This window comes from Ascochyta rabiei, chromosome 15, assembly GCF_004011695.2.
Source record: "Ascochyta rabiei chromosome 15, complete sequence".
NCBI classification, from domain to species: domain Eukaryota; kingdom Fungi; phylum Ascomycota; class Dothideomycetes; order Pleosporales; family Didymellaceae; genus Ascochyta; species Ascochyta rabiei.
The window spans coordinates 374,447-399,343 of record NC_082419.1 but is presented as its reverse complement, the minus strand read 5'-3'; the positions used below and the strand labels follow the sequence as shown (position 1 = coordinate 399,343).

At 54.9% G+C, this 24,897-nt stretch overlaps 9 protein-coding genes and 1 non-coding gene across 10 annotated transcripts, besides 9 other annotated features; 5 read left to right on the top strand and 5 right to left on the bottom strand.

The window, feature by feature from the left end:
- Window positions 1-22: 22 nt before the first annotated feature.
- Window positions 23-66: a tandem repeat.
- Window positions 67-234: 168 nt separating this feature from the next.
- Window positions 235-373: a tandem repeat.
- A 44-nt stretch (window positions 374-417) lies between these two features.
- Window positions 418-474: a tandem repeat.
- A 1,046-nt stretch (window positions 475-1,520) lies between these two features.
- Window positions 1,521-3,392, top strand: EKO05_0008582 (velum formation- protein; the record flags this gene model as incomplete). The annotated part of the gene is made up of 1 exon (XM_038941756.2): window positions 1,521-3,392. One exon carries the CDS (start codon window positions 1,521-1,523, stop codon window positions 3,390-3,392), a length of 1,872 nt encoding a protein of 623 aa, XP_038796122.2.
- Window positions 2,597-2,655: a tandem repeat.
- A 1,156-nt stretch (window positions 3,393-4,548) lies between the features above and the next one.
- Window positions 4,549-6,084, top strand: EKO05_0008581 (Adenosylmethionine cyclotransferase; the record flags this gene model as incomplete). Its single annotated transcript, XM_059637332.1, has 4 exons — window positions 4,549-4,597; window positions 4,647-4,702; window positions 4,757-5,863; window positions 5,917-6,084. The coding sequence occupies 4 exons, from the start codon at window positions 4,549-4,551 to the stop codon at window positions 6,082-6,084; spliced, it is 1,380 nt and encodes a 459-aa protein (XP_059493315.1).
- Window positions 6,085-6,236: 152 nt separating this feature from the next.
- EKO05_0008580 (uncharacterized protein) lies at window positions 6,237-8,193 on the bottom strand (the record flags this gene model as incomplete). Its single annotated transcript, XM_038941685.1, has 5 exons — window positions 6,237-7,247; window positions 7,297-7,524; window positions 7,574-7,676; window positions 7,724-7,954; window positions 8,027-8,193. 5 exons carry the CDS (start codon window positions 8,191-8,193, stop codon window positions 6,237-6,239), a joined length of 1,740 nt encoding a protein of 579 aa, XP_038796120.1.
- A 677-nt stretch (window positions 8,194-8,870) lies between these two features.
- On the bottom strand, window positions 8,871-10,281 carry EKO05_0008579 (uncharacterized protein; the record flags this gene model as incomplete). The annotated part of the gene is made up of 5 exons (XM_038941663.1): window positions 8,871-9,492; window positions 9,601-9,842; window positions 9,889-9,959; window positions 10,014-10,050; window positions 10,102-10,281. The coding sequence occupies 5 exons, from the start codon at window positions 10,279-10,281 to the stop codon at window positions 8,871-8,873; spliced, it is 1,152 nt and encodes a 383-aa protein (XP_038796119.1).
- A 1,497-nt stretch (window positions 10,282-11,778) lies between these two features.
- Window positions 11,779-11,865: a dispersed repeat.
- A 32-nt stretch (window positions 11,866-11,897) lies between these two features.
- Window positions 11,898-11,993: a mobile genetic element.
- A 397-nt stretch (window positions 11,994-12,390) lies between these two features.
- Window positions 12,391-12,577: a dispersed repeat.
- A 717-nt stretch (window positions 12,578-13,294) lies between these two features.
- Window positions 13,295-13,333: a tandem repeat.
- Window positions 13,334-13,339: 6 nt separating this feature from the next.
- Window positions 13,340-13,359: a tandem repeat.
- A 262-nt stretch (window positions 13,360-13,621) lies between these two features.
- EKO05_0008578 (6-phosphofructo-2-kinase) lies at window positions 13,622-15,952 on the bottom strand (the record flags this gene model as incomplete). Its single annotated transcript, XM_038946573.1, has 1 exon — window positions 13,622-15,952. The coding sequence occupies one exon, from the start codon at window positions 15,950-15,952 to the stop codon at window positions 13,622-13,624; it is 2,331 nt and encodes a 776-aa protein (XP_038796118.1).
- An 871-nt stretch (window positions 15,953-16,823) lies between these two features.
- On the bottom strand, window positions 16,824-17,288 carry EKO05_0008577 (uncharacterized protein; the record flags this gene model as incomplete). The annotated part of the gene is made up of 2 exons (XM_038941651.1): window positions 16,824-16,972; window positions 17,024-17,288. The coding sequence occupies 2 exons, from the start codon at window positions 17,286-17,288 to the stop codon at window positions 16,824-16,826; spliced, it is 414 nt and encodes a 137-aa protein (XP_038796117.1).
- Window positions 17,289-18,117: 829 nt separating this feature from the next.
- Window positions 18,118-19,636, top strand: EKO05_0008576 (Ribonuclease H; the record flags this gene model as incomplete). The annotated part of the gene is made up of 3 exons (XM_038941783.2): window positions 18,118-18,274; window positions 18,327-18,951; window positions 19,003-19,636. 3 exons carry the CDS (start codon window positions 18,118-18,120, stop codon window positions 19,634-19,636), a joined length of 1,416 nt encoding a protein of 471 aa, XP_038796116.2.
- Window positions 19,637-20,561: 925 nt separating this feature from the next.
- On the top strand, window positions 20,562-21,137 carry EKO05_0008575 (uncharacterized protein; the record flags this gene model as incomplete). Its single annotated transcript, XM_038941781.1, has 3 exons — window positions 20,562-20,764; window positions 20,834-20,956; window positions 21,008-21,137. The coding sequence occupies 3 exons, from the start codon at window positions 20,562-20,564 to the stop codon at window positions 21,135-21,137; spliced, it is 456 nt and encodes a 151-aa protein (XP_038796115.1).
- A 1,991-nt stretch (window positions 21,138-23,128) lies between these two features.
- EKO05_0008574 (uncharacterized protein) lies at window positions 23,129-24,430 on the top strand (the record flags this gene model as incomplete). The annotated part of the gene is made up of 1 exon (XM_038946572.1): window positions 23,129-24,430. The coding sequence occupies one exon, from the start codon at window positions 23,129-23,131 to the stop codon at window positions 24,428-24,430; it is 1,302 nt and encodes a 433-aa protein (XP_038796114.1).
- A 238-nt stretch (window positions 24,431-24,668) lies between these two features.
- Window positions 24,669-24,750, bottom strand: EKO05_15t1. The gene has a single exon. It is a non-coding gene; the product is annotated as a tRNA-Thr (tRNA).
- Between the last annotated feature and the right edge of the window lie 147 nt (window positions 24,751-24,897).

Below are 24,897 nucleotides of genomic sequence, written 5' to 3'. Positions count from 1 at the left end.
CCTGGTCTGGGCAGAGTGAAGCGTGCACCGTGCGCCGTGCACAGTGCACAGTGCACAGTGCACAGTCGAGGAATGGAGCGCTGGAGGGTGCCGGAGCTTTGGTCAGGTTGGCGTCCCGCAGTGAGCCCGCCGCCTGCCGCCCGGCCCAGCGGTGGTGCGACCAGTGACAGGTAGCAACGTGAGGCGCCGTGAGATGAGATGCGGCGTCCGGTGCATCCATGGCCATGGCGATACCAACAGGTCAATAGGTCAACAGGTCAATAGGTCAACAGGTCAACAGGTCAACAGGTTCACAGGTCAACAGGTCAACAGGTTCACAGGTCAACAGGTTCACAGGTTCACAGGTCAATAGGTCCACAGGTCAATAGGTCAATCCTTCTCGGACCGCCCATGCACGTCGCAGGCCTTGCCGTGCTGAGGCTTCGGGCTCCAGGCTCCAGGCTCCAGGCCCCAGGCTTCAGGCTTCAGGCTTCATGCGTCATTGGCCCAGTGCGCTAGCGAACCCGCGAACCGCTTGGGTGCTGGAGGAACCGAAGCGGACCAGGCCTGAACAAAGGAGCGGGTCGGCTAAAGATGGAGATTGGAGACGGTGAATCGCAGACTTGGCTAGCGTGTCCAGCTTCTTAGGTAGCCAGCCCGCCAGACGTGTCGCTCGCCCACCACTCAGCGCTCGCTCCTCCTCTCTGGGCCTGCACTGCTCGTCCTCGTCCTCGTTGCCCTCTCTTGCTCACCACACAGCGACCTCGACGGGAGAGCGACCGCAGCGAACACCCTCGCCCTGTCCAGCGCCTCGCCGCTGCCCTCATCGACACCACTCTGCCCATCCCCACGGCCTATCGCACTGCACTCATCAACACCACTTCGCCCATCCCCACGGCCTATCGCACTGCACTCATCAACACCACTTCGCCCATCCCCACGGCCTATCGCACTGCACTCGTCGACACCACCTCGCCCACATCGACTACCGCCTATCGCACCCCTCCACCGCCCTGCTGTCGCCGACTCCAAGACGGCCTGGCCTGCGCGCCACTCAATTCTTTGTTTGCCTTTCGTCCCAAGCGTCCCAAGCGTCCCAAGCGTGAGTGTTTTTCTTTGTCTTCGTGCCTTTCCCGTAACGCTGGAATGCCCGACCGCCCGGGCTGGCGAGCCGGTGCTGCGGACGCTGTTCCTGGCACGCTCACGAGGCGCCGGCGCCGCATACCATCGTCCTGACCCTTCCAGACGCCAGAGTTCCGTCCTCGAGGTTCTGACACTTCCTGTTCCTCGTTTTCCCTCACCTTTCCAGGCCCGAGGTCCGCGACGTAAGTGCACGCCCCTCGAACCTTGCTCGTGGTCCTGGCCCTGACGTCGAGCACCCTGGAAACACGTCCACCTTGATCTTCACCTTGATCTTCACCTTGATCCTCACCTTGATCTTCACCTTGATCCTCACCTTGATCCTCACCTCCACCTCCCCCTCCCCCTGCCCCTCCACGCGGTCACTGACTCAACCCCAGCCATCACCTCCCCCCGGCAACATGTCTCTCTCCGTCATTCCCGTCTCCAACGAGACCAAGAACACTTCTCACCGCCAGACAAAGGACGGCCGTCGCATCCGTTATGAGCTGCAGGTCATCCAGCAGCCCGAGCGTGCCCGTGCCTGTGGCAGTGGCGCCAAGTCGAGTGCTGACCGCCGTCCTGTTGACCCCCCACCCATTGTCGAGCTGCACATTTTCGAAAACGACCAGGACGTCACCTTCGCCTACAACGCAAACTTCTTCCTGCACGCCAGTCTCGAGAATGCCCGCCCCCTCGCTGCCGGCCGCACCGCTCCCTCCATCTCCAGCTCTCCCGTCCTCACCGGCACCCCCGTCGCCGGCATGGCCTATCTCGACCGCCCCACCCCTGCTGGCTACTTCATCTTCCCCGACCTCTCCGTCCGCCACGAGGGCAAGTATCGTCTCAGCTTTGCCCTGTTGGAGAACCTCAGCGAAGTCAAGGATCTCGACCCAGACGACCCAAACGTCATCCACGACGGTAACCGCTTCGTCACCAACCGCTGCGAGGTCAAGTCAGCTCCTTTTGCCGTCTTCTCCGCAAAGAAGTTCCCAGGCCTGTCCGAGAGTACCGCCCTCAGCCGTATGGTCGCCGAGCAAGGCTGCCGTGTCCGCATACGCCGTGACGTGAGGATGAGACGCCGTGAGAACAAGAGCACCAAGGACTGGGATACCTACGACGACGACAACGACTATGGACAGCAAGCACGACGCACCTCAACCCCCGAGTCCTATGGCCAACAGCCCGGCATGCCGGCCCCGGGCGCTCCCCTAGATGAACGTCCTCGCTCCATGTCTGATGCCAGCAATGCTTCGCTCGCGCCTCCTCGCCGCCCCAGCATGGAGGACATGGCGCAGGCACAGGCACAGGCCTACCAGCAGCCAAGCACAAGCTACCAGCAAATGCCCCCGCCTCAGACGAACGGCTACTCTCACGTACCAGCCCAGCCCCAGTATCAGCCTCCGTATCAACAGCAACAGCAGTATGCGCCTCCGCCAGCAAGCCACATGATGCAGCCGCCTCAGCCCTCGTACTCGCAGCCGCCTCAGCAGCAACCCCAGCACCAGCACCAGCACCAGCACCAGCACCAGCACCAGCATCAGCATCAGCACCAGCCTCCGTCTCAGCCTGCCTACAGCAGCTACCAGACTCACGCCCCAATGCCAATGAGCCAGTCGTACGGATACCCAAGCCACCACCAGCAGCAATCTCACTACGAGCCCCGCCAGGAACAACCCGCCGCGCACCATCAACCGATCGACTACCGGAGGCCTTCGATCCCCCAGCCGACTCAACAATACGCACCCTCAAGCCAACAACCGCTCATGTCGCCCTACAGTCCTGTAGACGCCTACCAACAACGCTCGCAGTCCCTCAGCCAGCCTTTGCAGCCCATGCAAACACCAGCGCGCGCTGCCTCGATATCTGGCCCCAGCACTATGCACCCGCACAACAGCCACGCTCTGCCCACACTGAAGACGCTGCAACCACCCATTGGCACAGAAAAGCTGGACCCCGTCTCACCCTCATACAACTCTCCCATGAACACCCTCTCTTCTGCTACCATGTCTGCCAACTCGGACGCTACCAACGCCAACTACGCTCTGCACAGCTACCCTGCCGCGAGTCTTCCGCCCATGTCAGCTTCTGGACAAAAACGATCCTTCTCCAGCACCTTCGATCAGAGTCACATGACGCAGCGTCTGACGCAAGGTGCGCGACCGGTGCCGTCGGGACCGGGCTACACCTACGACGAGCCGGACATGGAGGAGCCCATGGACCGAGCGGCCATGAGCTACCGACGAGCAGACGGCACACAGCGTCAGCGTCACGTTCCAGAGGTCAACGTCTAGACCCAACCCTCTTTTCCCATGCAAACGTGCCTTTGATCGATCCATTGCTCTGCAACTGTACCTTGGCGTAACGGGGTTGGGCGCTAGCTGACTTTGATTGCCTTCAACATCGATATACCCGAGAGCGACCCATGTGCGACCTCGCGACATTTCCCTTTATATATCTGCAACCGTTTTTGGATGATGGTTGAGCTCATGTCTGCACCATGCTGCCTCACGTACACACGCTCTCTGCAACGGCCACCTGCCGCTCTTCCTAATGCACCGCTCTTCTTTGTCTTTTGTTGATGGTGGTGTGAATTGAGGTCCGCGTACGAGCCAAGTCGTACACTACCACATGATGCTTGCATTGTTGTCATCAGTCCCCGTCCCATGTCGGTAGATTTTTGCGAGGACCGGGGCGGCTGTCTGCAACACTTGGTGAAAGAGATGGAGGGATTGGACATGGTCTTGTCTGCTGCCATGTCGCTCATGATGCACGTTTGTATTTCAGTACACATGGTCTTGTCTGCTGCCATGTCGCTCATGATGCACGTTTGTGCCTCGGTACACATGGGCATGTCAGCTTTAGACGCGCTCAAAAGAAATGAATCGTTCCCACCAGCGTCCTTTTCTGTGTTGCCGAAATACAAATCTTTCTCGGAAATGACTCGTTCCCATCAGCGTCCTCGTGTGTTGCTGAAACGCAAATCTTTCTCGTGACGGCCGTGTCCGATATCTGCATAGACACACTAACAATGTGTAGGAATCTGAGCCGGCGTCGGCCAGACCCTGGTCGTCACCTAGTCCGTTTGTTTACACAGCGCGGGGTGAGCTACCCCTCCCTAGATGACGCGATCGGCTACGCTGCAGTCGTGCCTCCAGACGGCCAGTCTGACAGCAATCCTTTGCTGGGTGTGCGACAATCGGGTTAGCAGGAACGAACCAAGGCACCACGGCGGGCTTGTGGGCTCCCTGCGGCCGACGCGTGGGCGGGATGAGGTGGAGCTGTATAAATCTCGCAGCCATCCCACGAGGTCTGACAGCGAGCTTCAGAACTGGTGGGACTCGTACAGTGCATTACGTGACTGAGGACCGCTCTCGTGCAATTCCTTCGACCTCCTCCCACTCTACCTATTCCCCGCGTTTGCTCCTTTCGCTGTACTGATCGCTCGTCATGGCTGAGGAGCTCTCCAAGAACTTTGAGACGCTGCAATTGCACGCCGGCATGCTTCTCCAGCCCTTGAAGCGCATCGCTGCTAACAACGGCTCTAGGTCAGACCCCCGACTCGGCAACGAATTCACGCGCCGTGCCAATATACGCGACTACCGTATGCTGCTGAGCCTCAGACCCGGCGTGGGCCAGACCAAACTAACTCCAGCAGTCTTTCACGTTCAATGACTCTGCCCACGCCGCAAGGCTGTTCGGCCTCAAGGAGTTCGGCAACATATACAGCAGAATCGGCAACCCCACGGTTGCCACGTTCGAGCAGCGGATCGCTGCACTCGAGGGCGGTGTGGCAGCGCTCGCTACTTCCTCTGGCCAGGCGGCCCAGTTCATCGCCATCAACGCGCTAGCCCACGCAGGCGACAACATCATCTCCACCACCAACCTCTACGGTGGCACGTACAACCAGTTCAAAGTCTTCCTCCCGCGCCTGGGCATCCAGACCAAGTTTGTCAACGGCGACAGGCCCGAGGACTTCAAGGCTGCCATCGACGATAAGACAAAGGCCATCTACCTCGAGTCCATTGGTAATCCCAAGTACAACGTCCCCGACTTCGAGGCCATTGTCAAAGTCGCACACGAAGCTGGCGTCCCTGTCATCGTAGACAACACCTTTGGCGCCGGCGGTTTCTTCGTGCGCCCCCTCGACCACGGCGTCGACATCGTGGTGCACTCCGCAACGAAATGGATCGGCGGCCACGGAACGACGATTGGGGGCGTGATCGTCGACAGCGGGCGATTCGACTGGGGCAAGCACGCCTCGCGATTCCCGCAGTTCAACGACCCGTCCGAGGGCTACCACGGCCTGAGGTTCTGGGACACGTTCGGCGCAATCGCCTTCATCATCCGCGCGCGCGTCGAGATCCAGCGCGATCTCGGCGCAGCCCTGAATCCGTTTGCGGCGCAGCAACTGCTCCTCGGCGTCGAGACGCTGAGTTTGCGCTGCGAGCGCCACGCTTCCAACGCCTTGCGCCTCGCCCACTGGCTCGAAACCAACGATAACGTGAGCTGGGTCTCGTACCCGGGCCTTGCGAGCCACCCGTCCCACGAGCTCGCTAAGAAGTACCTCCCCCGCGGCTTCGGAGGCGTGCTGTCGTTTGGCGTCAAAGGGGGGGAGGCCGCGGGGAGCCAGGTGGTGGATCACTTCAAGCTGATTTCTAATGTTGCGAATGTGGGTGACTCCAAGACACTGGCTATCCACCCGTGGACGACGACGCACGAGCAGTTGGACGATAAGGAGAAGGAGGCGTCGGGTGTTACTGCGGTACGCTTGCTTTGTTTCTGCTGTTGTTCGCGCTGTGCTGATGTCGTGAACAGGACCTCATCCGTATCTCGGTCGGTACGGAGCACATCGACGATATCATTGCCGACTTTGTGCAGTCGTTCGCGCAGTCGGCGACGAAGCCTGAGGAGAAGGGCGAGCCGGCGAACAAGGAGAAGACGGGCGATGCTGATACTTCTGCGGCCATCTCGGGGGCTACATAGGCAGTAGTGTATCGTCTGGACATGGTTGCGCGCGGTGTCAGTCCATCTTGATACCATCCTGATCATAAAGGACTAGACATCCTCTTCAATCCTACGCTTTCACACTCATCTCATCCATCCTCGCCTCCCACGTCCCTACGATTCCACCCCCCTTACATCGGCACCCTCCCCGCAATGTCCCTCCAAAACGCACACCTCCGCCCCCTCCCGCCCTCCCAACTCAACGCGTCCACAACCCGAAACACATTCTCCACCCCCGGCTCCCTAAACTGCGTGACATTCACACCAAAAATCAACGGCTCAACATACGGCACGCCCCCCGTAGTGTTCAAATCCAGCATCCGACTCTCCCCGTCGGGGACCCACGCGGGCCACGTCAAGTTCCCCAGGCCAGCGGCGCTCGCCGGGGCCGCGCGCTGCACAAAGCCGCCCCAGATGTGCCTGACGACCTGGGTCCACAACGGCGGCTGGTTCGGCGTGGCGGGGCCAAAGTACGCCGGGACGTCGCTGCCGTGCAGCGCCCCGGGCACCGAGTACTGGTAGTGGTGGGCGGTGCGGGTGTGGGTCGCGAAGGCGTCGCTGAGGAAGTAGGATGGGCAGACAAAAGTGGCTTCGCCGTAGATGTTGTTTGCGCGTTGCTGGGGGCCGGTGGCGAGTTGGCTGACGTCGAGGGCGGTTGCGGGACCGAGGCCAGAAGTTGCGTGTTTGGAGGTGCTGGTCGCATTCGATGCTGGGTAGGCGGTGAGGATCTGCTCGAGATCCGTCGCTGAGAGGGAGGGGTAGGCGTCTTGGAGCCAGGTCTGCAGTGCTGCGGTGCTGTTGATGGTGGGCGGCACGAAGAGCGCGCCTTCGTTTGCGTTGTTGCCGACGAGGACGTGCTGGCCGTTGACGCGTTGGGCGGCTAGAGACGCGCTGGGGAGCGTGCTGATGAAGCCGGTTTCTGGCTCCGTGACGGGCAGGAAGGCCCAGTTGCCGTAGAAGTTGGCGCTGTTCTCGGCTGAGTTGGCCGCTTGCAATGTCGTGGAGTCCTTGGATCGAAGACAGGCGAGCGTCTCTGTCGAATTGGCACAGCCGGCGCGGGAAGCAAAGCTCTGGTACTTCTGCGTTGGTATCGAAGCATCGAAGTTATACTGCGGTGGGAGGTAGGGAGAAGCAGCCACGATCTGGTATGCTGTTAGAACGATCGCAAGAATGGCGAAACAATCCACATACACCACTGAAGAGAGACGTTCCCAGCGTACCGTTCTGCGCGATGCCGAGCAGCATCACTCCGCCAGCACCGGCACTTTCGCCCGAGATGGTGACTCTCGAAGCGTCTCCTCCAAACTGACCGATGTGGTCTTGCACCCAACGCAAAGCAAAAGCCATGTCAAGGATGCCGGCATTGACGACACCGTTCTGTTCCACCTCCACCGAAGAAAGGAATCCAAACGCTCCAAGCTTGTAGAGCGTCAACTTTGTTTCTTGAGCTGTGTTTCTGATGTCTTACCCGGTACTGAATGGAAACAGCAACAAAGCTATTCGAGTTCGCATTGATAATCTCACTCATGTCCTGCCGCCCGTTACCAGCACCATAGCCACCTCCGTGGATCCTGGCCTATGTCAGTGCACGCCGCTTCACGACCAGAGCAAGACTTACCAGACAAGCACGGGCAGATTCTTTCCCTCCTCATAGTCGGGTGCATAGACGTTGAGAAACAGGCAGTCCTCACTGCCGGAAGGTGAAGGGGCGCTGAGGAACGGTGATGGTTTTGCTTGATGACATCCCGGCGCGAAAACAGTCGCATTCACAGTGCCGTTTTGAGAGACCGCCGGTGCAGCTGGAGCTTGCCAGCGGAGATCTGCTGTTGGAGGAGCGGCGTAACGGATACTACACAGACCGTCAGCGTACTAGATCGCGGTGTGGGGAACCCTGCTCTGTATGTCTCTGAGATTTACGCACCCTTTCCAGACATTGAGCTGCGTGGTGGAGTTGTGAGCGCCTTGGTAGACGCCATAGCCCAAGTCAACTGCCAGGTCGTGCGCACTCGAGAGCGGCGCTGCCAGAACAGTCTGTCCACCAAGCACGCAGAGTGCTGCAGTAGCAAAGACCCGGCGCAATGAAGTCATCTTGAGCAGGACGGTTAGAACATCTGCGTACGGCCATGCATGTGCTTATATACCTGAACTTCGGTTCGGATCCCCAGGTATTTTCGTCATCAGGGTCCTGTCGAGGTACGCTTGCGTAGCTACGGCACACGTGCAGTACAGCGCTGCTCAGTCCGACCATGGAGAAGCACCCATCATAATCAGCATTGCACAAGCGCGAATCGTTTTCGTTGACCAAGGCGTGAACACGATATGCAGGTCTGCATGTGCAACACCACGGTATCCAACGCATCATGAGTAAGCACCGCTCTGTCACACCGACACAGCCAAGCGCGACGTCCGAGGAAGTTCGGAGAGAAGTTGAGGCTGGGTTAAGGTTGATATGAGGTTGGACCGTTCGGCGTCTCTCCACTACAGAAAGTGAGTGACAGGCCGGCTTCTTTGGTTTGATCGTCCGCTCAACATCCGCCAGATGGCAGGTGCACGGATCTACGCGGGTCGACTGCATTACACAGATCAACAGGACTTGGCTCGTTACGTCATCGCAGTGAGAGTGCCTATTGGTCGCTCTAGCGTACCCATTTACGCCTTCTGGATAGCGGATTTAACCTTTGAACGAGAACGACATCAAAACGCAAGCGAGTGCTTTCAGGGTGAACAATGGTGATTGTGTACCTCGTCTGTACCTTGCCGTGATTTTACACATCTCCACGTGCTAGGATCTCGGCTGCCGTTACCTCCTTCTGGCTATCGCAATTCCCTGGTCCTTTGATGTCCTCAACATGCTGTTCAAAGTGTTTGGTTACGTAGATGTTCTTCCTACTCTGCCCACTTTCTGACGGACTCGACGCGAATGAATGTCCACAGCTAGCGCTTGACACACCCGTCAACTGCTCCTTGTCGCCGCTGTGCTTCAGTGTATCTCTACTCATCAGCTTGCGCAGCCTGTGGTTGTTCCCGCTCGCCGCGTTTGAGCCTTGCCCACTACTCTTTCGAGTGCCGAAGACGGGAACGATGCTGACGACCAAGGGCTTGAGGGCCGGGAGGGATGCGCATACGATGGCGAGGTTGGCTTCAATCGCACTCCAATATGCCGTTGGAGCGCTGTAGTAGGTTATGTCGTCCCTGTGTTGACCCAACACGCTCACGTTCCAGAGCCGTAGGACCGAGACGATGCAAATGAACCAGCCTATGGTGAGAATGCCGAGAAGAGCAATCTTCTGGCGTTTAGGTATGTGTAATCCCCATATACCCGGTATAGGAATGGCGGCGACTAGAATATCTGTCACGATGTTGACCGAGGCATTTGTGTACCATAGCCTGCCGAATGTGTCAGCAAGGTAAGCACACTTGTGAGGAGTGTGTGCAGCCGGTGTCCTTCAGACGTTCGGTTCATCTCCCCTCCGCGCTAACGAGAAAGAAACTTACGCCATGATGTCGACACATTTCGCATTTCCTTGCTCTGTCACCTCCCAGAAGGCTTCCACTGGAATGCAGGAAAATATGGAGGTGAACAGCAGCGTCAGCCCCCACACACTGGTCATTGCCAATGCAGCATATACGGGTATGCGCATCTTGTGTATTGTGAAGATGCGGTGGTACTGCAACAAGATAGATATCTTAGTGATGGTGAGGCTGATGTTGTAGGCAATGATGCTGTAAAAGAGATACTTGATGCTGTCAGTAAGGTCTTAAAGCGCACTGGTTGCGACATACTTTCATAATGTTCGACAACCCCTCGGGATAAGGCACTAGTACTGCGTGCTTTCCGCTTCCAGCTCCGACCTCTTTGTAGCGTCAGTCGTACATTCTTAGGAGTCGGAAGGGCTTCGAGGACTTACGAAGCACCTGGCACACAGCTATTCCTATGGATGCAATCTGTAGCAGTACATCAGCGGATGTACCTGGCGGCCAAGTCATCTCGCTTACCGTGGACAAAACTATCGTCCAGTCTTCCCACCCAGTCCTCTGATACCTGACCCGCACAAACAGCCGAAGACAGACTGAGACGAACGACATGACTGTGAATGCAATGACGACATCTCTGCAGACAGGCCCTCGATCATCTGCAGCCAGACTGGCCAGCTCCTCAGGTGTAAGTTGGTCCATGGCTAATCAGCATGAGACGGTCAAACTCCGTCTTCTGGAAGACGTGAAGATAGGAGAAACCACGGAGGTTCTGCGGAACAATGTCGTGTAGGCAAGCTGCTCAGTCTTTGATAAATAGGTTTCAGGGCTGATTGCGGACGAGGTCTCGAAGAGGAGAAAGGACCGCGCAGATGTACGCTCTGCGGATCAGTCGATCGTTCCGAACACCCTAGTCGTGCACGCTTGTGAGCAATAGGTAGGAACGAGCGGTTAACGAGAGTCACTGCATGAAATCACGCCGCAAACGGAAGCAATTTTCCCGAATCTTCGCCTAACAACGACTAAAACGTGAAAGGGACTTATTCGGTAGATGAAGCGCGACCTCAAGGGCATACTCCTCACTCATTACGCGGCATGCAAGGGAGGGCGGATTTCATGTAGGGGACTTCATTGCGTGGCGCTACCAAGTTGCGCCACTCAATCATCGGTCCTCGGGAGTTGTGATCTGGTGCGTACCAAACGTGTCACAGGCCAAGGTCCTTAGGAGAACATGTTTGATGTAAGTAGTCTCAGCTCCGCATGAACCAGTGGAGCAGGATGAGTTGATTCCACTAATCTGGAGAGCTTTGCATTGGCATGTGCTGTTTGCAATCGTGCTGTGCAATCACTCGGAGGTGCTATACTAGCTCTACATGCGCGAATATTGCTTCTGATTATGGGCTGACAACTTTGTTCAGCTATTCACCCAGACGCCTAGGGGGGGAGCTCACCCTGGCAGTGTTGGGGCTTGCAAAAGGTAGAGTGTTGGCATTGTAAAGCCTCATCTCGTACACGTCTCACTAATAATAGACAGTCGCTGTCTTCTTGACAAAGATCTTGTAGCGGCGATGGGTCGCAAACTAAGCGGCACCGGCGAAGCTGAGACCCTGCCACGTCGTAGTGTCGAGATAGCAGCGTTTTGTTGAACGCAAGACGCGGCTGACCCTCGTGTTGCTCCGCGTGTGCAGCGAACAGGAACACAGCCGCGGCTGGCTGCAGATGCACCTGGCTTCGGGAGGTGGGGAAGGGATCCGCCGTCCGAGCAGACGGACTCGGCCCGAATTGCTGCACGCCACCAGATCCTTCGTGCAAGTTCACCTTCATCTCTCTGCACATTGCCCCTTGATGCTAGCTTTCGTTCCTGCGTCAGAGGTGTGGCAACGAGTCGGTGGGGTTCCGTCGTCCACAACGTGCGATAGGAGAATGAACTCTATAGACTCTAATTTTGCGACAAGGGAATCACTGGGATCTTGAGCCAATACAAGAGAACAGGTTGGCTACTATACCTGGTTTTGCCTACGTCACACGGCAAAATTGCGACCGATGTGTTTGTGTAGATTGTACGTAGTCCGTTGTACAAGGAGAGTGCCTGGGCGGAGTGAAGTACGATTTGCCGCAGCTGGGGTCCTTCATGTAAACGAGCACTACTGTAGTCCCTAAAGTTTTGTTAGTACGACAGGGGTTTTTCCGAAGATTGCTGAATGGCCCTATTGACTACATGTCACCGAATCCCACCTAGCTCTGTATATAATACAATGCTGATCTGTTAATTTACACTCAGCGTGTTCTTATCAAAATGCCACGACCCTCTCCCTCTCCTACCCAGCTATCTACCCCTCCCTACCGCAGTAAGCACCTTACTCGGGACCAACGCCTCCAGGTCCAGACTCTTAAACTAGCAAGGCATACCTACTTACTGTGGCTACCGGCGAAAGTATTGTAGGTGGGCTCGGTGTGGTTGAAAGTTTAGTTGTCGTAATGCAACTTTAACAGTTCAAGATTGGATAGACGGATGCACAGTCAGCTTGCGAAGCTAGTCCGATTGGCGAGTATCGTGAGCAATACGCTTCGTAATCTCGGCCTTGACCCCTGTCGCTGGTCTCCACCTACAATACTTTCGCCGGTAACCACAGTAGAGATTGCTACCCTACTTGGTATTCTAAGACAGGTTGCCTATGCAGTTACTTGCCAGGCAGTGATTAACACTTAGGGAGGTCACACTAAGTACTAGCTTTTGTATGTAAAGAATGACAGTATTAAGCTATATGATATAGCTGAGCATCCCTGTTCCGGCGCTATACTAACAAAACTTACTGTGGTGTCCGGCGAAAGTGGAGTCCCATGGCCAGTGCGATGGTTTATAGCGAGCGCGCACGGACGCCATTGCAGATGACAAAGTAAAAAGCCAAAGAATACCTTGGAAGTCGGACTTGCCAAGCCTCTGCTTTTTCTCCACGTTACACTGGCCATGGGACTCTACTTTCGCCGGAGACTATAGTAGGGGACATACCACAGTAGATGCTTATTGCAAGCAGCTCGTATTTCCACTTGCTCAGGCACCCCACTCGTAGATACGAACGGCCGCCCATGCTGGACTGGAAGAGTGGAGATATTAAGACTGCATATGGACGATTGAGCGGGTCTGAATATACAGGTGCTTGGCATAATCAAGTGTCTGTGAGGCTGTATCAGACCTTACTGCCATTCTTGATAAGGATACGGACGATCCTGAACAAGTAGGGTATCGATCTACCATCTCCCTGCTACGGTAACAGGCATAGTGAAGGTATGTCACGCAGTAGCGACAGGCCAAACCCCTTGTATTTAACTCTCCCTGAAATCACGGAAGCAACAAGGACTGTGCAGCGGCCAAGACTCCCTTGTTGGCTTAGCCAGATGTCAAGCGTTGTTGCATTATCGGCCCGTACATACACAGTATACCTAGACGCCGTTACTCGCATATGTCTGACACCATGGTATATCGAGGGAGACCTTAAAACGGTATAAACATGCATGCGGGTCCAAGCGAATAGGTGTCTGTCGGTCCGTTCCTGCGCAAAGCGTGTAATCGAAACAGCAAGGAACAGAGAGAAGCAAAAAAAGGTATGGTCAACATGCAGCCTGGACCCAAGCAAAAGCGCATCACAACCGCTCATAAGCAGCAGAGAGAGCAGACAGGAAAATATAGAAGATGGTCTGTTCGTCTAGATATGCACAAAAATGCGAAAATGCAAAAATGCAAAAATGCCAAAAAAAATGCAAAAAAAAAAAAAAAAAAAAGGCCGCAAGTGAAAGATGCATAGGCCGTAGGAGAAGGGAAAACTAGTCTCAGCCGGCCCAATAGTATATACGCCGACAGATGCATCAAACTTCATCAAAAACATTCAGACATGATAAAGGAGCATTAGAGACATGAGGAAGAATGCTGCCGCGAGCACGCAGGGAAACCCGTAAGCCCGCCACAAAGGACCCAGGTCATAGTAATACACCCATCGAAACACCGTTTCTCATCTCATCCAACTCATTCCGGCAAGAACCACCCCTAGTTGAGCTGCGGATTGGTCGTTGCCCTCCTCAGTTTGTACATGGGCAGATAGTCAAAGTCGTCCTTTTCAGGCTTGTACATCCACGCCTTGAACTCGACACCGTACGGTTTGGGCTCAAGCTGATAAAGCATGCCCAATGGACAATCTAGATCCGCCACGTCCTCCCTGTTCAACCCTTGGAAGTATGCCAAGAGAACTCTAGCCACTGAGCGGTGCGTGATCAAGAGGCAGTGGTCTTGCATGCGCTCCAACTCCACGATGACGGGGCGAATGCGGTTGATGACGTCGAGATAACCCTCGCCACCAGGGCCAGGGTAGCGATAAGCGAGTTTGTCGCGGCGTCGGCGAAGATATTCGTCTGCGTGCTTGGTACGGATTTCGTCGTAGGTGAGGCCTTCCATGATACCCGCATTGAGCTCGTCAAGCATGCGCATCTGTTTGACTTCGAATTCCTCGTCGCAAAAGTACTGTCCCGATTGGACACTACGCTTCAACATGGATGTCCAGACGCAGAAATTGTTGTGTTCGAAATCGCTACTGAAGTACGGGTTGGGTGGAGTGTGGTCGCCCGGAACGGGAGGGAAGTGGGTATTTGCCATTTTGTCAGCTTGACGAATGGCCCATTCGGCACGTTGCTTGTCAATGAAGCGTGTCATTGCCTTTGAGTATTTGCGCCCATTTTCGGAAAGGTCGCTATCGCCGCCAATTTTGCCGGCGACGTTGTCAAGAGATTCGCCGTGTCGTGTAATCCAAATCATGCGTGGTGCGAGGTTGAAGTTGAGGAGATAGTAGACCGCTTGACCAGCGAGGAAGCCTTTAATCTGGTGCGAGATCATTTTGCGGCCTACATCGACCATTTTGACATAGGGCATGTTGTTTTCTTCTTCGTAGTCGCCAATGGGTACATAGGCCTTCTCGTAGATAGCAACACGCTTCTTGAAGTCTTCGAGCGCGGCGTAGGGGTCTTTGTCCTGGTAGTCGGGTCCAGACAGCTTCAGACGCATATTCGACTCGAGGAGGCTCTTGTCCTGGCACACGCTCTCGACGAAAAGAACATTCAGCTCAGGACCGGCTCGCGCACGGATCTTCTCCATGATTTGCTTCCTTCGACCGAGAGTGCTGTTTGTCGCGTCGAAGATGCCCACAGAGCCGTTGCCGTTCAGAATATAATCGAGAAGGTCGTCCAGGGTCTCCATAGCGCACTGCTCTCGGATCTGGGCGGCCTTTTGATTATTAGGATCGAAGAAGTCAGCCGATTGGTCCATGCCCTCCTCTCCGTTCCCTTGCTGATCGCCATTTGTCTCGCCGTTCTTCTGCGTTGACGCCTGAGGACCAGGCGATGTAACTTGCACGCGGGGTACATCTGTTTCTTCGACAGCGGCGGAGTTGTTTGGGTCGCGGAGAGAATCCTTTAGGTTCAGTGGGGTCACGACTCCGTTATCCGCGGCTGCCGTGTCGCCGTTGATGAGAATGTTGGCAGCAATCTGAGGGAGCGAGTCCTTGTGTTGCTCTAGCGCGTTCCTGACTCCAGAAGGAACTCTCTCCAGGCTTTGCTGCGACAGGCGAAAGCCGTGTCCGCTAGCCGCCACACGGCGCTTCTCTCCCACGTTGAAAATTTTCGTGTCGTGCTGCAGCCAATTCAGGTATCTTGTCATCTTCTTGGTGATGTACGACTTGCCACGCGCGGGCAGGCCGACCATGACGATGACGAGCTTGGAGCCGACATCCCGCTGGGCAATCTTGCCGTCGGGCGAAACCTTGGACTTGGTGAGGCCCGGGATGTCGAGCGTGGTTGGGCGAATGCGGGGCGTCGAGGCAGCGCTGCTGTTCCTCGTCAGGGCCCTGGGTCTGTTAGTACGCAGCGCTTCGGCAGACTGATCTTCTGGGACGGACCCCTTGGGGCTTCCTGGCTGCGACGGCGCGGGAGTGTCGCTCAGGGCGACGCCGACGCCATCCTTTGTGGTCGCATGGTTATGGGTGTGGTGGTGATGGTGAGCGCCGCTGGTTGAGGCAGGTGGGGGCTTGAGCTCTCCGCGCTGGGCGGCAAGTTCCTTGATGGCCTGCACGCTCTTTGGGGGTCCTGCGGAGGGGATGGTAGGCGGGGCGGGCGTGGAGCGCGGGGCTTGGTCGGCGTTGCCGTTGATTGGGGTCGAGGACGGCGCGTGTTGCTGGTCCTGGCTGAGGCTGCTCATGAGAACGTTTCGAGCGTGAATGGAGTGCGGGCTGGTGCGGCGAGTCGAGATTGCTGGGTTGCTGGAGACCGAGGAGCGTCGACGCTGATGATGTAGCTGCGTTGCATGCTGTCTTGGCAGTGTGATTTCGGCCATGCCGCACCGGGAAGCTCCGCTGCTAGTCACCCTGCAAACTGAGCGCGGACCACGAGTGTCAAGTATGACGGGCGCGGGCACAAGAAGGCTCGCAGGTGAAGTCGTGAGGCAGCGTGTGAAGGAAAGAGAGGACAAGGTGAAGTACCTGGGGCGAACGCACGCGGAGATAGTCGGAAAGGCAGGCTGGCGATGCGCGTCCTTTTTTACCTCCGTGTAGTTCGTGTCGAAAGGGAGCCACGGCCGATGACTGTCCTGTTTTCCAGGCAGGGTTCAGTGCGAAATGCGAAATGCGAAATGCAGTATCCACCAGAGTGAGCGTTGAAAACGGTCCGCCGCCAAAAACTGGTGGAGAGCGGACGCTGAGCCTCCAGGAACACGTTGACGGTGGGCAGGTTCTGCGCGACGAACGCGATGTTGTCTTATCAAGCTCAGATAAAGAAGTGAGCAGCTGCCCTGTCCGTCTGCTGTCTGTTCTCTGTTGGGAGGGTTACGTCCCGCCTAGCTGTCCTGCTCGACACGGCCGCCCCACGTCAGCTTCCAATCGATCACACACGCGCTCGAGACGACGAATCCTCTGTCGCTCGCTGCCACGGTGCTTATTTAGGCGTCGCTCGACATCTAGGGCACCGGGCTACCCATATCTAGCGCCTCGTTTCGCGACCACGTCGGCCTCTTGAAATGGTTCGAGACGCTGCACTGTGCAGCTGTGCAAGCCCGGTTGGAGGCGTGTCAGTAATGCGTGCCTGTCCAAGACCTGGGCGTTTAATGTGTGTTGACGGGAAGCTGACCCTTCCTCCGCACGAGCATTTCATCCTGACGAGTGAGGCGCAAACACCACGCCTCGTCATCATAGTGAGTGCATGGCGGCTGATCAAGTCTCGAGTCGCAGCGTGAGCACCAGCAAGCAGATGTACGCCGACATACTCAACGCCGTCAACACGCTCACCACATTCCCACTCGTTCTGAATTTCTTCCTATGGAGCCCATCCTCGCCCAGCTCAGAGAAGAACTGTCTGTTGCCTGTCGTCTGTCAGCTCCACGCCCACGCCTGTGCTTCGATGGTGCACACACCTTGCTGTCGTCTGAACAAGCTGATGAACAGAATGCCTGCTCCATACACAGCGAACAGCGCACCGATCGAGTAGAACTCGGCCGTGAAGATCTTGAGCACGATGAGTGCAAACGAGAACTGTCCAATGGCAGTACGAATGTAAGCTCCTTCAAAGGTTCGCTGCGCTGCGCGAATCTCTACCATCTCGGCCGGGGTGAGAATGACGGAGCGTGCGCGGTGAAGGCGCAAGTGGTAGCGGTCAGCGACACGACGGCCTTCAAACATGGCGATGGGTGTTGAGCGTGTTTGCAGAAGTGAGCCTGACAACAACGTGGCCGTCGTGTGAACTGGGCTGGGGCCGTGCACAGCTTGTATTGCAGTCAACAGACCACTCTGGCAGATGATGATGTGCACGAGAAGTCCAGTTCATGTGAACCTCGAGTAGTCTCTAGATCTCTAGTTTCGGACGCCATAACGCCGAGGCTCGGATCGCGACATTTCGCCCCGCCCGTGTCGAGCTATTGTAGTGATCCTCTTGGACGTCACATTGGCTGCCGTGTCTACTAATGTGCATGACGACTGCTGCCATTGTCTGGTCTACACATGTTACGATCTGACAGCTAGGTTGGCAGAGATTGATGTTTGCTATGCCAGGCAAGAGAGACCTCGACTCGCCAGGGGTCCCTGCTCAACCTCCCAAGCTGCCCTGGGTCGCACCTGCCCTCCCCTCCCCTACCACAACCAGCGTGAGGTGTTGACAGCGAGTCGGTCTGGCCAAGACACAACGCCACATTTTTACCCTTCGTCCTGTGTAGTACATGAAACGGCTTTCTAGGCTGTTTGCCGGTCAGCGCCCAGTCAGCCAGTTGCGGACCTCCGGCCTGTAAGTTGACCTTCTAATTCTTTCGCCAACAAAGCTGAACTGGGCAGGCCATCGCGCGTCAAAGATACGCACGCCACCAAAACCTGTTCCACACTCTTCTTGCTCCCAGAACGACCGCGTTGGCCACGCCATTGCCGGCGATCATCTACCCACGCAGACCCTATATCCGAAGCTCGCTTTGACGAGTTTCTTGCTGGAGAAGAAAAAGACGAAGGAACAAACGACGACGACATGGGCGACGCAAAGTCAGTGACGTCAAACACATCGAGCGGAAAGCGAAAGAGGAGTGCGGGGCCTACTTTCTACGCCGTAAGGGTTGGTCAAACGCCAGGCGTATACTACAGCTGGCGTGACTGCGAGGCACAGACCAAAGGCACAAAAGCCGAATGTGGGATTTGTATTCACTTCCGCTCCGTTGCCATGCGTGCTGACGAGATTAGACAGAAAGTTCGATTCACTTACCGACGCAGAAGCTTTCGTAAAAAGCGCACACAAGTCTGCAGCCAAGTCAGGAAAGGCAAAATTCTATGGTGTAGCCATCGGGCACGTTCCTGGCGTATACACAGATTGGCCGTCGACACAAGCGCAGATCAAGGGCTGCAGTGGTGGGCTCCAGCAAAGCTTTGCCACACGCGAAGAAGCCCAGACCTTTGTCAACGAGCACAGACGAGATCACAGCGTACCCATCAGCTTGCGAGGTGACCTGTCTGAGGCACCATCTGCAGTCGACCAGGATGGCAGAACCAGTGAAAACGTGTTGAAGAAGCACAAGAAGAACAATGGACAGGCAACAGCGGGCATCCCTAATGACAATGTCACGTATGAGCCCGGGATGGGGCCATTGCCCGATGGAGCTGAAGACGGCTTCGACCGCACACTGAAGATAGATCTCGAGAGTGGTGCCATAAGACACAAGACCGAGTCCGAGCTGATGGCCATGAAGAAGCAACCGACTGGCGATTTCACGGGACAAGTCGTCGTCTACACCGACGGCAGCGCACTGGGAAATGGTCAAACTGGAGCAGTGGCTGGTGTTGGCGTCTACTTTGGCCCAAACGACAAGAGGTGAATGGTCTCTGGTCACTTCGGCTGAACACAAGCTGACCTTACAAGTAGGAATGTTTCTGAGCCACTGCGGGGGTCGAAACAGACGAACCAGCGTGCCGAACTGACTGCTATCGCCCGAGCACTCGATCATGCTCCTATCGATCGGGACATCTTGATCTGCACCGACTCATATTACTCAATACGGTGCATCACAGAGTGGTCTCCGAAGTGGCTGAGAAATGGTTGGAAAAACTCGGCTGGGAAAGATGTTGAAAACAGGGACCTTGTAGAGCCCATCGTATCCAGAGTATGTGAGAGGGAAGCATGCAAGGCGAAAACAAACTTCAAGTGGATCAAGGGGCACGCCAATAATCCAGGCAACGTTGCAGCTGACCAGCTGGCTGTGAACGGCTCAAGACATAGCACACCAGAGCTGAGAGGTCAAATCGAGTTCTCAACCACGCTGATAAGCCCCATCAAGACGAGGGAGGAGTGGGAGCAAGTCAAAAAGCAAGAACGAGAGGACAGGGAAGAAGACGAGATTTTTGACACTTTCTCCGCCGAGCAATTCATGAACCAGGCCTCGCCACACTTCACCGCTGCCAACGTCTCAGCTCAGACTGCGGCTGACGAGAGCGCACCGCCACAACAATCAGTTGGTGCAGGAGCGGGCTTCGGAAGAGCGTTTTTGAACGGTATCTAATTAATAACGAGTGTCGCCGAAGACTATAATAGATTCGAGCTTGACTGTAGCGAACATCTACCGGTGTCTGTCAGTTGCAATGTCGTGGCCATGTATGTTCAGTGCGCAAGATGACTGTTACGTCTACAGGGATTGATCATCGACAATACATTACCATCGAAACACTGTTGTCCACAACAAACAAATGACACAGCTTCCAAATCGCCGAACATGTGGGGTGCAACGGCATTGCAACATCGAACCCTTGCATGTCGTTACCCCGGACTTGCAACGTCACTGCTGTATGCGGACGGGCCAAGGCTGGTGACGACCCGAATTAGGAAATACGTCCTGCAGTAAATTACACGTCGGGCAGATCAACCACATGGTGAATACTAAAAGGGCCGTGTAACAAGTTACCACCAGCTGCAAGGGAGGTGCCTGAACGGAGTGGAAGTACGATTTGCCACAGCCGGGGTTTCTTCTTGTAAAAGATCACTAGATTCTCAGTGCAAGTAGCTCGTATTTCTGCCCCGTTCAGGCACCCCCCTTGTACTAAGTCCACACTGCGCTGTACTAACGGGTGCTTGATTGAGGTGTCTGGTCGACCTAGACGGAGAACTTGGTGGAAAAGTATGCCCGAAACTATGCGTGTACGTCGATTGTTTACTAGCAGAAGGCTAATGCGAATGCACGTGGTACACTGGTTCTACTGAACGACTTTGTGGTGTATGCTTGAGCTCTATACGGTATCCAGTTCCGTCGCAAGCTCGCTGCGTGAGTAGCAAACCCTCGGCTTTGACGGAAGAAGGGATCCATTTAATATAAGACCGAAATACACGTCAGTAAACAGAGAAGACCGGGCCATCACATATACGAAGACGCAACGCCCATACACCAACCGAAATCTACCGTCTCGTCTGCCTTCAAACACCCATCACCCACAATGAAGCTCACGCTCCTCGCACCCCTCGCCCTCGCAGGTCTTGTATCCACTTCCCCGACCGCGCTCCTCGAGAAACGCGCCGTGACGTGCCTGAAAGTCGGTGCCACAGCGACCGCTACATGGAAAAACAGCGCAGGCAAAACATGTAGCTGGACTGGCACTGTCGGTAGCAACTTTGGTACCAATAGCGTTACAGGCGGAGAGTACGTCCCGACCCTCAATCATCGATACACCTACCTATTGCAGACATGGTTCAGACTGACAGAGAACAGTTATTCATGCAACGGCCGCTGTGGCGCAGGCTGCTCTGGTACAGCACTGGGCAACGCGTACACGCAGGACTGCTTTTCGCACGATGTCTGCTCGTGGTTCAATAACGCGTCTGGTGGCGCTAGGTACGTCGATCACATTTAATTCGGCGCTTCGGTGACGCTGACGTCGAGTAGCGACGCCAACTGTGGCGCGGCTTATGATGCTGCGGTCGATGACACGCTTTTGGGCGTGGTGAATGGTTGTGGACAGTCGAATCCAACCAATGCGGCGTCAAGACCGTCGACGAGTCCGACGTGCTCGTAGTCTAGGGTGCGGTTTATGTATTTGTGCAGGATCTGTACGGTAAATTCAGTGGTACGTCCAACTGGTTGAACCAGTGAATCGCTTGGGGGTTTGACCCTTTTCTCGTCCTTGACAATCTTTCCTTTGACGCATGGTGCAAGTGGTCTTGCGTTTTGTTAGATAACCAGCTATGTTGAGCTGCGGTATCCATTTCTTTCACATGTCTACGAATTGTTTCGACGCCGTTTGACCGTTAGATCGCTCAAGATGCACCTGCAGCCCCCTTTTGAGAAGCATTTCCAGTTCTTTGTATTCATGATGATCTTCCAAGTCGCCTTTCATGTCAACATAGGTCTCTCGATGTACGCCATATACAGCGTAGCAAGATGCATACTGTTCAAATTGCACCTTTGTGTGCAATTCTGTTGTGGTGCAGCAGAGCATCGTGATTAAATTCATGGTCCATACCTTAATGCTGCGATATTATTGTTTTTTGGAAAAAATTCAGCCGTGGTTGCGAGCTACCACAGCTACGCACACTCGTACAGAATGGAGGAGGTACTTGCCTGGAACCCTTGTTCTTCCCTCTATCTAAACTTCTCGTCGTCGTAATCTTCAAAGTCGCCAATATAAGCTCGGAATTGCTTTCGCTGACCGCTGCCAAACGTCAAATGGTCGTCCCTACTTTTTCAACATATCGGCTCTATCATTCATCTGCTGGTGCCGATCCTGCTGACTGAACCAGTGGCTATCAACTCGGATGATGTTTTCGAGTTAGCCGCCCCACCTTGCATTTTCGTTGAAATAAATACGCAATACATCACGGTCAGCATACCAACGACCACTGTCATACGCGCAGAAGCGGCTCTATCACTGTGGGAATGTCAAGCTCGAAACCGGCCTTGACTGCGAATTCATCGTCGGTTTCATTCCTGGATTCTTCGCCTCCTTCCTGCTACAGAAGATCTTGAAGTGCATCTGGGCCGCAAGCAGAAACCATGGCATGGGCCTGAGCGACGAGTTTGTTGACGACCGACCGCTTCACCCGTTGCTTCACAGTGCGAATTCCCCACCTGCATACACGGTCATAGATCAGATGATCGAGGAGGTATAGAGGTTCCTGGACGGCTCAAATAAACCCGCCACAAATAGCCATTGAGCGAAACCGTCGAAGTCAATTCTCCTCTTTCCTTCATGTCGTTACGGTCCCGGGTCACTGGATCTGAGTCCTTACACATTTTTCAAGACTATATTGTTCTGGTGTCGGGCGTCGACGCGAGCTGTGCGCATTCAATGCTTCGTTTTCAACTTACCAATAATTTCACTCTCATTGAAACAGGCAGTAGGCAAAGTCGTGGCGATTGACCACCTCTGGAGAGTTCAGCGCTACGATGTTGGCGTCATTTGGACCCACTTATATTTCTTGGCACGCTCACGCGTCTTCCTACCTTCTCGCACTGTCTCTTAGTTTCCATCGCCAAATGAGCTCTTCGTCGACGGTCTTTCCAGCCTCCCCAGTCTTCCCGGTCGTTGGAAGTCTGGTGGTTTGAGCGTGACGAAAATATCCAGCCACACCTGTGTTCACTCAACCAGGACCCCCTTGGCCTGCCGTCCACCACGTAATCAATTGAGGTGAACCCAGCTTGCAGAGGGTTTCCAGGCACAAAGTTCACTGCAGCCGAGATCGTCATCAATGAGGAGTATCACGAAAACTGCGGTTTTGGGTAATGTCAAGAAATGCCATGCAACCTCTAGCACTAAAGTGGAAGGTAAGAACGGTACCTGACATTAATCTGATCTGTACGACAAGACCGTTCCGTCGCGAAAGACGGGCCACCAGGTATTCTTGCAGGATCATATGCGCACAAAGCCAACATCGCACGCAATCGTGGCGCCGTCACCATAACTTGAGACGCTTACCAGAATATGTCAAGCACTGCAGAAGTATATAAAAGTGGCCGATTCTTGGTCGTCAAGTTTGTCCATCCAACCTCGTTGAGTTACACTGCAGCATGAAGACTTTCGTTGTGCGTTCGCTTTTGGCATCTCTTGCTGCAGGCCTTGTTGCCGCGTCCAGCGGTGCCGTTTCCTATGCTGGCTATCAGGTTCTTCGTGTGAACACATTGGGCCACCTAGCTGAGGTGCAGAAGAAGCTCTCGACTATCTCCTACCAGCAGTGGGAGGATACCGATACCCACGTCGATATTGTCGTCTCGGCAGATCAGTTCGAGAAACTCCAGTCGCTTGGCCTGAAGTACCGCACTCTGCACAAGGATCTCGGAGACTCGATAGAAAAGGAAGGCCAACGAAAAGCCTATCGCAAACGTGATATCGAAGACCTGTCATGGTACGATGCCTACTCACCATACGCCGAGCACCTGCAATATATTGCCGATCTCCAAGCGGCCTTCCCGAACAACTCCAAGCTGGTCTCTTCCGGTCGATCGTACGAGAACCGCACAATTCAGGGAATTCATCTATACGGTGACGCAGGTCCTGGAAAGCCCGCGGTGCTTTACCACGGCAATGTGCACGCGCGCGAGTGGATTACCTCCAAGACCGTGGAGTATCTTACTCTGCAGCTCATCAACGCTCACAAGAACGCCACAAACACCACGCAGTCAGTCCTGAACCAATACGACTTTCACATCTTCCCCATCGTCAACCCAGATGGCTTCGTCTACTCGCAAGAGAAGGATCGACTTTGGCGTAAGACTCGCACACCTCCCCCACCAGGTCAGAACCAAACCTGCTATGGCACCGACATCAACCGTAACTGGGAGTACGGCTGGGATGCGAATTCGCTGGGCGCATCTACGAACGCCTGCGCGCAGGCCTACAGGGGTGAGAAGCCGTCGGATACAATCGAGAACCAGGGCCTTGATGCCTACGCACGCAAGTTGCGCGACACTGTCGGAATTAAGTTGTATATCGACTGGCACAGTTATGGACAGTACATCCTCTCGCCTTTCGGATCCAAGGAAGAGTGGTACGCTCCCGAACTCGGCAAGTGGACTAAGACCGCTTCAGTCTTGAGCGAGACGATCCGCGACAGCTCTGACAGACGCACGACTTTCACTTTCGGACCCAGTGGTGCCACCCTGTATACTACCACTGGAGCTGCCCCCGACCATCTGTATGCTATTGGTGGAGCTGATTTCTCTTATACCATTGAGCTTCCTGACACCGGCGACTACGGCTTTGTGCTGCCTGCTGAGAGGATCAGGGGTGCTGCAGAGGAACAATGGGCTGGCCAGCAGGTATTATACACTCTTCTGGGTGAGGTCTTCTTTGATGGACTTGGTCCAGCTTAGTTTCCTATAGATTTCTATAGCCACATACAGATCACAATGTGAATACATAGATAAAAATAACGGCGAGAAGCTTGCTCATGATCACCTACTCCATGATGTATTAGAACTGTCCTAGTATAAATGAAGCGTTTGGAGAGCTGGCCACGCAAAAAAAAAAAAAAAAGACCACCATGGAAGTCGTGGACCATGCTGGTCTCAGGCAAAGCGATGTCAACATATTACGAAGATGCAAAAAGAGTGCCCATTCTCGGAATCGAACCGAGGATCTTCTCATTTCGCAGGCATACGAGTGAGACGCTGTACCACTAAGCCAAACGGGCATCTTCAAGTCGATACATTCAACCAAGCTTGTGCTGAATAATGAAATAATAATATTTATATACTAGAAAATCTAATCGCTTACTTTGAGCATCAACGTCAGAACGCTTTCTATACAGTAATATATACAGTGAGCCTGTGGACGAGTG